At 44.5% G+C, this 11073-nt stretch overlaps 1 protein-coding gene across 1 annotated transcript; it reads right to left on the bottom strand.

Annotated features, from left to right (window-relative positions):
* Window positions 1–6238: 6238 nt before the first annotated feature.
* On the bottom strand, window positions 6239–6397 carry LOC132439309 (small integral membrane protein 30-like). Its single transcript, XM_060033575.1, has one exon. The coding sequence runs from the start codon at window positions 6395–6397 to the stop codon at window positions 6239–6241; it is 159 nt and encodes a 52-aa protein (XP_059889558.1).
* Window positions 6398–11073: the final 4676 nt, after the last annotated feature.

The raw sequence follows: 11073 nt of genomic DNA on the forward strand, positions 1-11073 counted from the left end.
AAACCAATGGCAGAATTTCAGTTGGAGAAGATGAAAAAGTTCCGGAGATGGATAGTGGTGATGGTTGCACAACAGTATGTTATGTGCTTAATGCCACTGAACTGTTCACTTAAAAATGGTTAAAATGGTAAATTTTATGTTATGTATATGTTACCACAATTTTAAAACATTCATTAATAACAGTAGTTAATGTTATATATTAGTAGCTGTCTTTTTAAAGCACTTATGAAGGTGTTAATCATTTAATTCTCACAACCACGAGTTGAGGCAGGTACTATTCTTATTCCCATTTAACAAAGAATTTCGGGAATTCTCTGACAGTCCAGTGGTTAGGACTCCGCGCTCTCATGTGTTCCATCCCTGGCTGGGGGAACTAGGATCCCGCAAGCTGTGCAGTGCGGCCAAAAAATAAAATAAAATAATTTCATCACTTGGTCTGTCCTTCCTCCCTCCCTCCTCCACAACAACTCCAGTATAGGCTGTGATCTGCACCTAACTAATCCTCGTTTGACCAGCATTTTAAAGTGTGATGGAGTGGAAAGGCCATGGTCTTTGAAACTGACCGACCTGGAGCGGATATGGGCTCTGCTGCTTTACCAGCTGAATGTTCTTGGGCAAGATACTTAATCTCTCTGAGCCTCAATTTTCTCATTGATGCAATAAAGATAATAATAGTACCCTCTTCATAGGGTTGTTGTGATGGGCAAACAAGTGTAAAATGCTTAGCATAATGCCGATACATAGTAAGCACTTGAACATGATGGCCGTTCTTATTATTTGCACATAGTAGTGTGTTCAGAAAATAATAAGTAAATGGATCGATGTGTCTTGAGAGTACCTGAAATAGCTCCTGGCCCTCCTGGGCACGTTAGAGGGAGGGTATTCTGTCCCAATCAGTTTAGCCCAATCAGTCCAGGAATGATAGGACTGGATAAGCTTCTTTGAGTCCAACTCCATCATTTTACAGAGGAAGCCAAAGCCCAAGAAAGGGAGTAGTTTTGTGCGAGGTCACCCTTTGTGTCAGTCAGCCAGGAAGTTACCCTGAGAAGGAGTCTGGGGGTGAGAGCCCCGCCCCTGGGGCCAGGCCTGGGTGGCGATGATCGAGCTTCACATTAGCCAGTCTGGGGCCTCTCCCAGAAAACAGGTTGTCATCAAGTCCCTTCCAGCCTTGGGTTTGTTCTGAGAGGCGCTCGCCTCTGCCCTTTTTCTGCAGGAGCAGCCAAGAGGATCGTGAAACTGGGAAATCAGCTGTTTATCCTAGCTTCTAGGGTAGGGAGTGAGGGGAGAGAGGCAAGGGGAGGGGCTCTGGGCACCTAGCCTTAGCAACACCTTTGGCTGATATTTATTCTTTCTCCTTCCTTGGGCTGGAAACCAAGGGGAATCCAAGCAGCACCATGTGAAGCAAGATCCCAGGGGCTCTGAGAAGCTTGTTGCAGTGAGAGGTGACTCAGCACAGGCCTCAGAACCACAGGGAGTGTCCCGCAGCCTGGATTCTGCGTAGGCCTGTGCACACTATGTGGGCCACCGTGGCTGTTACTGTAGGTCTCCTGAGGGGAGGTTTTGTCTCCTAGGAGCCCGAGGATGTCCTGGCCACCCCCAGCTAATAAGTGGGCGGTAGGACCAGGGTCCTCGTTATGGTTTCATCTCTAAATAATGTACTTTCCCTTGAAGAAGCCCTTCATGTTTTGTCTGGATACGGAACCCTCCTTCTCTGCAGGCTCTTGTCAGTGCCATCTCCAGACTGGGATTTCTAGAACAGGTGTCATCAGGGCACTCCCAAAAGATGCCTCACTGCTTGTAAATTGAGCTGTCATCCTTAGCACAATGTGGTCCTGACCAAAATTTCTGCCTCATCACAACCCCCACTCCTTCATCCCACCAGGTACCCTGTACTATAGCCCAGGGTTTTTTTACATCTTTATTGGAGTATAATTGCTTTACAATGGTGTTAGTTTCTGCTTTATAACAAAGTGAATCAGTTATACATATACATATGTTCCCATATCTCTTCCCTCTTGGGTCTCCCTCCCTCCCACCCTCCCTATCCCACCCCTCTAGGTGGTCACAAAGCACCAAGCTGATCTCCCTGTGCTATGCAGCTGCTTCCCACTAGCTATCTACCTTACGTTTGGTAGTGTATATATGCCCATGCCTCTCTCTCACTTTGTCACAGCTTACCCTTCCCCCTCCCCATATCCTCAAGTCCATTCTCTAGTAGGTCTGTGTCTTTATTCCTGTCTTACCCCTAGGTTCTTCATGACATTTTTTTTCCTTAAATTCCATATATATGTGTTAGCATATGGTATTTGTCTTTCTCTTTCTGACTTACCTCACTCTGTATGACAGACTCTAGGTCCATCCACCTCATTACAAATAGCTCAATTTCGTTTAGCCCAGGGTTTTGCAGCATGAACTGTCTTCAGAAGCATCGAGGACACTTGTTTTCTGGTTTTTTTAAAAAATAAATTTATTTATTTATTTTTGGCTATGTTGGGTCTTCGTTGCCGCACGCGGGCTTTCTTTAATTGCGGTGAGCGGGGTCTGCTCTTCATTGCTGTGCGCGAGCTTCTCATCGTCATGGCTTCTCTTGTTGTGGAGCACGGGCTCTAGGAGTGCTGGCTTCAGTAGTTGGTGGCTCGCGGGCTCAGTAGTTGTGGCTCACGGGCTCTAGAGCGCAGGCTCAGTAGTTGTGGCGCACGGGCTTAGTTGCTCTGCGGCATGTGGGATCTTCCCGGACCAGAGCTTGAACCCGTGTCCCCTGCATTGGCAGGCGGATTCTCAACCACTGTGCCACCAGGGAAGCCTGAGCACACTTGTTTTTAAAAATGCAGATTCCTAGGCCTACCAGATCCATTGCTCCCGGGGCCTGGGAACCTGCTTTTTAATGATACCGAGGCTGATTCTTGTGCAGACTGCCATTTAAGAACTACTGCTCTGCCAAACCAGATTGTTATTTCATGACTATCTGGGCCCTCAGTGCCCTTTCTCATGCTGTTCCTCTTCCTAGAATGCCCTTCCTATCCTTCCCAGGCTGGTGCACTCTGCTCCTTCTTTAAGGTTTATCTCACGTTAGCTCTTTTGTGCTCCTTCACCCCAAATCTAGGTTCCTTTCTTTGTGCTCACACAACCCCACTGCACTTTCTACCTACCTCTGCCCTAGAATTTTCATACTGTCAGGGTTGTTTGTGAGTTCCATAAAGACCATAGATAATTCGTTTTTGAATTCCCGAGACCTAGCAAAGTACCTGGCAGACAGAAAGCATGTTTGCTGAATGAATGTGAATGAATGGAGACCAGGCTCCAGTCTAATTCAGAAAGTTATATTTAACCCATTTTGTAACTGACAGAGTCAGGATTAATCATGCAGGTTTCCTGCTTCACAGTTTCAGCCTGTTTCTTGGTCTAAATATTTGGTCTACTCTTGAGGAAGCTACAGATTTACGTTTTGGCAAGAGCTGTTTAGATTAGCCATGAGTTAAGACTTAGAATTACTATTTTTTTTAAATTTCAAAATGTGATTCTGTCTTAAGCCAAGGAACTGCTCTCTCCTGATTGCTTTGAGGATAGAACTCACCGGACTTTTTCTCCACTTCAGATCTGTTCCTCAGGGTCATCCAGCTCATAATTCTTGACCTTTTAACTCTAGTGCCATACCTGCCACCTCAGCCAGGCACACCCCGGACCTTGTCATGACTGCTTCAGCTCAGAAATGCCACCATGCCAGTCTCTGGCCAAACCTTCCTTGTCTTCAGCTTACTCACTTCCCCCACTCCCAGTTCACCTGCTCTCTGACATCATGACTCCCTGATCTCTTTCCTAAGCCCCAACCCACAAGTAGCCTCCTTTCTTCTTCCCCTTCCACAGGGAGGTGCCCCTCCTCCCATCCCAGGCAATCCCTCGTCTGGGCGCTGGACTGCATCCCTCCCGATCCCTCAGCACTGCGTCGTGTAGTCACCTCCCTTTCCTCCATCTTCAGTCTCTCCCCTGCTGTTTTCCTACCACACATCAACACAGTCAAGCTCCTCTCACCTTTGTGGCTACCTTCCTCTAGGTATTAGTCAGTTAAGGTCTGGGACCAGTTCTGATTGTGTGGAGGTTTCCCCACACCACAAAGCAATTCCTGCTGGTGTCCTACAATTCAACTCAGTTCCGACCCTATCTACCCAGAGATAGCATCAGATCCCACAGGTTAAGGGCTCAGTCCCACAAGACTGCCCACCCACCTTCAGATGCCAATCGAAAGCCCAGGTTGTGCCCTGTGCTTCTGTCCAACTGGCTGTAAGTCAGAGGTTCCCATGACCCCCTCCTTCCTTGGGTTTGATTAATTTGCTAGAGTGGCTCACAGAACTCAGAGACACATTTTACTTATTAGATCACCCGTTTATTTTAAAAGGATATAACTCATGGATAGCCAGATAGAAAGAGATGTTCACCAACCTGGAAGTGCTCTAAACCCCATCCTTTTGGGTTTTTATGGAGGCTTCACTGTATACACGCCTGATTGATTAAATCACTGGCCATTGGTGATTGATTCAACCTCCAGCCCCTCTCCCATCCCCAGAGGTCAGGGGCGTGGAAAGTTTCCACCCCTCTAAAAACATGGTTGATCCTCCTGGCAGCCAGCCCCATCCTTAGGTGTGGTCCAAGAGACCTCATTAACAAAAGACATCTTTATCACTTTCATCACTTAGGAAATTCCAAGGGCTTTAGAAGCTCTGCCGGAAACATATGAAGACCAAATATATATTTCTTATTATAAATCACAATATCACACCAATCTTTCAAGTTCCCTTCACAGCATAGCTTATCAAGAGTAGGCCTCATTTGCTACCCACTCATTCCCAGCCCAGTTTCTGTCCCCACCATTCTAGTGGTTCTTTCCAAGACCCCAGGTACTCCCAGCCTCCTAACTGTAAAATTCACTGAGCAGTTTTTAGTTGCTATTTTGCCTGCACTTTGTGTGGTATTTGACACAAGGAGCCACTCCTTTCTTCTTGAATCTCTGTTCTTCCTCGGTTTGCAAAGCACTCTACCTACCACTGTCTTTATGGGGTCCTTTTCCTATTCTCAGATGTCAGCAGTCCATACCTTTCCTTGTTTAGCCCTTCTAGCTTCTTGTTTTATTCGTTCCCTCTGATATACCTCATATAATCTGAAGCTTGCCACTTGGTATGCAAGACATCTGAACTTTAGTAAAATGAGAGTTGTCATGAAAAGTATAACATATAACATAGGCATGCAAAGGGCTCAGCAAAGTGCCTGCCACAGAGTAGAGACTCCCTAAATGGTAGTCCTTTGTATTATTATTGTTAATAATAAAATAATGTCTTTATCTCTGCCCTATAGGTTTACATCTCTCTTTATTATTTTTTTTTTAACTTACCTAATGGGTTTATATTTGATATATAGTACTTCTCACCATGGAGATGTTACCAGTTAATATAAAGATTTTTTTGGTTTTGTTAAACATTAAATCTCTTCTCCATTTCAATGTCAATATAAAGTATTTTTTTTACATTAAATTTTTTCTCCATTTCAACGTTAGATACATCGAATACATTTTCTAAACGTTTCCCCCACAAAGAGATTTGTTTTTTTTTTGCACAGGCTCCGGTCGCGCAGGCTCAGCGGCCATGGCGCACGGGCCCAGCCGCTCCACGGCATGTGGGATCTTCCCGGACCAGGGCACAAACCCGTGTCCCCTGCATCGGCAGGTGGACTCTCAACCACTGTGCCACCAGAGAAGCCCAAAGACATAAGTTTTAATTTTTGACCAACTGTATTTAATATCTAGGTACAATATTAACTTGGGAGACAACAACACAAAAATCCATTAAAAATATGGAGAAAAGACTCCTCAATGATGCAGGAGGCAGTGATTATAACTTAAACAGTGGCAATTTCCCAGGATTCTGGGCAAGAGCTTTCTTCTTCCTATTGAGAATTCTGAAACTATGAAATATGCAGAGTTCAGCCATCTCACTTCTTTGACCTCCTTTCTAAGGCATTTTTCAGTGCATTATTTGTTGTGAAGAAAACGTTTTGTTTTCCATTTAACATAGTATATCAGTTTGTTCCTATTTATAGGGAAATAACCAAGACTATGAACTACCCTATTTACTGTTTCTTGGGAACTTTCAGTGACCAAAACTCAGTTCTGAACCTCAATAGCACAAAGGTTTTCAGGGCAAGGTTTGATTCAGGAGGCCCTTCAAAGTCTCATCCGTCCATTTCTCTTTCATGCATACACCCCCAAACAAGCAGAAATGCCTGTAATGCTGAGAACCACACTGAGCAAGAGAGCGATTGCATCTCCGGCTTCTACTGCTTCCACAACAGGCAGCACCAAAAGCAATGAAAAGAGAACTAGGAACAATTGTGTTGAAACTGAGATCATGATGTTGAGATCTTGAGGTGACTGGTTCTTTAAGGCTGAAGGTTTCAAAGAAAGTGGTATTTGTTTAATTCTATCAGTTCAGGATGCTGAGGCTAAGAGGTTCCATGTGACAGCACCTTCAAGGAAGCAGCCATTACGGGAATGGCGAGCAGGGCTATGATTGTTTTTTAAACTTTTTATTATGGTGATTTTTGACTGGTCCCCAGAGTAGACAGAATTGCATAAAGAATCTCTGTGTACCATGCCTCAGCCCTAACAACCATTGCCCCATGGCCAGCCCTGCCCCATTCAGCCATATTTTCTACAAAAGATACAAACTTTAAAAAATAACCATAATACTATTATCATACTTAAAAAAATATCCAACCTTCTGAGATCAATTTGTAGTGTATCTGATTCCTTTAAGATATTGCCACCTGGATATTCTCCAGGTACTTCAAACTCAGCTTGTTCAAAGCTGAACTCACCACCTTCTCAGAAACCTGTTCCTCCCCCACCAACTCTGTGGGCCTTGTCTTGGTGATGGACACCACTGTTCATCACTCCCTCAGGTCAGGACTTTGGGAGTAGCGTTTTGCGGCTCCTCATTCTTCCTGACGCCCCATCTAGCTAGCCACTCACCTCCTAGAGATCTCTAGTGTCTGTCCCCTACGTCTCCCCTGCCACTGTCTTACATTATCAGGCTCTTATTGGGTTCTTTGCCCCTGGGCATTAGCTTTTTAACTGGTCTCCTCATTGAGTTTTCACCTGCTAATCTTTTAATGCTATTGCCGTAATTTTTTTGTGGTAAAATCCACATAACATAAAATTTACCATTTTAACACATACAGTTAAGTGGAATCAAGTATATTCACATTTTTATGAAATCACTACCACCATCCACCTCTAAAACTTCTTCATCTTCCCAAACTGAAACTCTGTACCCATTAAACAGTAACTCTCCATTACCCATCTCCCTGGCTCCTTCCTGGTAACCATAATTCTACTTTCTGTCTCTGTAAATTTGTCTACTCTAGGTACTTCATACAGTATTTGTCCTTTTGTGGGTGGTTTATTTCACTTACCACAATAAGGTTCCACCTTGTAACATGTACCAGAATTTTCTTCCTTTTTAAGGCTGAATAACGTTCCATTGTATATATGTACACCACATTTTGATTATTTATTCGTTCGTCACTTGGGTTGCTTTTACCTTTCAGCTATTATGAATAATGTTGCTATAAACATGAGTAGACAAATATCTCTTTGAGACCCTGCTTTTATTTTATTTATTTATTTATTTATCTTTTGGCGGTACGCGGGCCTCTCACTGTTGTGGCCTCTCCCATTGCGGAGCACAGGCTCTGGATGCGCAGGCTCAGCGGCCATGGCTCACGGGCCCAGCCGCTCCGCGGCGTGTGGGATCTTCCCAGACCGGGGCACGAACCCGTGTTCTCTGCATCGGCTGGCGAACTCCCAACCACTGTGCCACCAGGGAAGCCCGAGACCCTGCATTTAATTCCTTTAGGTACATACCCAGAAGTGGAATTGCTGGACCATATGGTAATTCTATTTTTACTTTTTTGAGGAACTGCCCTACTGTCTTCCACGGCAGCTGCACCATTTTACACTCCCATCAGCAGTACACAAGTGTTCCAATTTTTCCACGTTCTCATCAACACTTATTATTTTCTATTTTTTTGATTATAGCCATCCTACTGGCTATGAGGTGATACCTCATTGTGGTTTTGGTTTGAATTTCCCTGATGATTAGTGATGTTGAACATGTTTTCATGTGCCTATTGGCCATTTGTATATCTTTTTTGGAGAGAGATCGATTCAAGTCCTTTGCCCATTTTTGAATCAGATTGTTTTTTGTTGTCCCATTGCATGAGTTGCTCTTTTTCTCTGTTAAGAGTGTACTTTGATGCACAGAAGTTTTCAATTTTGATGTAGTCCACTTTATCTGTTTTTTCTTTTGTTGCCTGTGATTTTGGTATCATATCCTCCAATAACCTTTTAAATACATACATTTATATCCTTCCACTGTCCGTTTATAATCCTGCTATGGTTCCCTCTTTTAAACTCCTTAATGATCTAGTCTCTGTACTTCTTCAGTCTCACCTCTTGGCAATAGCTCCACCCAAATATACTTATCAAGTCACTATGAATTACTGCGTAGCTCTGAGCATTCACCATTCTTTACACTGGCTGGTTCCACTTTCTCTCCCTCTTCGTTTTTCACTAAACTACCTTTCATTCACCTTTTAAGACTTCTTCAATACCTCCTCCTCTAAGTAGACTTCTTTGACTTTTCCCAGAGTTAGGTGCCTTCCCTGTCTTTCCATTGTTGACTTTTACTGTAACACGTATCAGAATGTGTTTTAAATGTTGGCTCACCTGTGTCCTGTCCCTCCAGGTAGACTGTAAATTCCTTAAGGGCAGGGCCCTATCCCTGTCTTGTCATCTGCGTGCTGCTCAAACTTAGTTGAACAATTGAACTGGAATCTCTGCCACTGTTCAGTTGTTTTGACCTTGAGAAAACTAGTTAAACTCCCTGGGTCTCAATTTTCTCATAAAATCATTAGGATTTATTGACATTATATTTGTAAGGTGCTTGGTGCTTACTCTGGCCCAGAGTAAAAGCTCAACAAAGAAAGAGCTGTTATTATCATCAACTTGTTGAATTGATATCTCAAGCTCTAATCAGTTGTATGACTTCCGACAAAATTCTTAAACTCCCAGGGCCTCAGTTTTTCCTTCTGTAAAGTGAGGTGTTTGACCTGGATCCTCTATAGCAGTGGTTCTCAAACTAGGCTGCACATTGCAATCATCTGGGGAGCTTTAAAAATACTGATGTCTAGGTCCCTCTCCCAAATATGCTGATTTAATTGGTGTGAGGTACAGCCGGGCAAGGGTATCTTTTAAAAGCTCCCCTGGTGATTCTAATGTTTAGCCAGAATTAAGAACGACTGATCTAAAGTTTCTTCCAGATATAACACGTTGATATAACAAGTGGAGCTGCCAGGATTCTTTGGAGGCCAGGGGATGGAATGTCTCCCAGCATTCTTCTGCTATCACTCTTTGTTAGTTTAGCAGGAAGCATTACTGAACAGGCTCACTAAGCTGGAATTCCAAGAGTATTTGTGGATTCCTGAGTGTTTATACTTAGCAGCTCCCTCCATCCTGGAGTGACCTGGGGGACCAGAACTCTGAGAAGGAAAAAAATTGGCTTCTCCTTACCCCACTGCTCTAAACCAAGGCCCTGGAGTCTACCCTGCAATGTCGTACTGTGGAGTCCTTGTCAGGCTGGAGGGAAAGATCCTTGGTATAAACTTAGTGGGGAAACTTGGGGCCCTGACTAGAAGGGGGTGGAGGCTGAGAGTCACAAACATGCATTCCTTTAGGGTGCTTTAACACCACATTCACAGCCATTACTTATATGATTCCCAGGACAACCTTGAGAAATACAAAGCAGGCATTACTGCCCCCATTTTGTAGGAGAGAAAAACAAGTCTCTAAATGGTTGAGGACTTCACCAAAAATTACACGGTTGAGTTAGCAGCAGGACCAGCATGACAGCCCCTGTGTCCTGACTCCCCAAGCTGGCCTCTCTCACTATGTCTGCACACCCAGTGTGAGATAATAGAAAACACATATTGGTCTCTTCTCCTGGTTCCTGGCACAGAGCTCCCGAAACCCTTGGAGTTTCCTGGGTGATGGGAGTGCTTTTTGTTCTAATGAGGCGACTCTGGGTGGGGTCCTGAGTGGCTCCTGGATGACCTGACTGGATGACCTAGCTGGAAAGGCCAAGCCATGAGTAGAAGCTTGGAATTTTCAGCCCTGCCTCTCATTCCCTCAAGAAGGGAGAAGAGCTGGTAGTGGAGTTAATGACCAGCTATGCCTATGTGATGAAGTCTCCATAAAAATCTCAAAGGTATGGAGCTCAGGGAGCTTCCAGTTTGGTGAACACATGCAAGTACTAGGAGGGTGAAACACCCCGCATTCACTGGGACAGAAGCTTCTGTGCTCGGACCCTCCCAGACCTCACCTTATGTATCTCTTCATCTGGCTGTTCATCTGTATCCTTTAACAAATTGGTAAATGTAAGTAAGTGTGTCTCTGAGTTCTGTGAGCTGCCCTAGCAAATAATTGAATCCAAGGAGGAAGACGTCATGGGAACCTCCAATTTGTAGCCAAGTCAGACAGAAGATGTGGGTATCCTGGTGGCCTACTACTTGTGATTGGCATCTGAATCTTGGTTGTGGGGATGGAGGGAGGGGGCAGTCTCGTGGGACTGAGCCCTTAACCTGTGGGATCTGACGCTGTCTCTAGTAGATGGTGTCAGGATTGAGTTAAATTGTAGAACACCCTGGTGTGTCACAGAGAATTGCTTGGCGTGGGGGAAAACCCCACACCTGTGGTGTCAGAAGTGTTGTGAGTGTGGTAGTGGTGTGAGAGCAATGAAACACAGGTGGAAAGACTGAGGTTTTATCTAAAACACCCAGGTAGCTCAGTCTTTCTTGGCTCCTTGGAGTTGGAGCTGTGGTTCTAAAAGGCCCCATCAAATGCTACCGCGAACAACTGACAGAACTCTGCCCAATTCCCCTGTGATCCCTCGCCTCTGAGCATAGCAGTGTTAAATGGGATCATTAGCAAATGCCTTCAGTTCTGCAGTTTGGGGTGTTCAGTACTAG

Source organism: Delphinus delphis, chromosome 16 (assembly GCF_949987515.2).
Source record: "Delphinus delphis chromosome 16, mDelDel1.2, whole genome shotgun sequence".
Classification (NCBI taxonomy): Eukaryota; Metazoa; Chordata; class Mammalia; order Artiodactyla; family Delphinidae; genus Delphinus; species Delphinus delphis.

Bases quoted from the DNA above. Each gene is read 5' to 3' on its own strand.
- LOC132439309 (XM_060033575.1), bottom strand. From the start codon at position 6,397: ATGATCTCAGTTTCAACACAATTGTTCCTAGTTCTCTTTTCATTGCTT.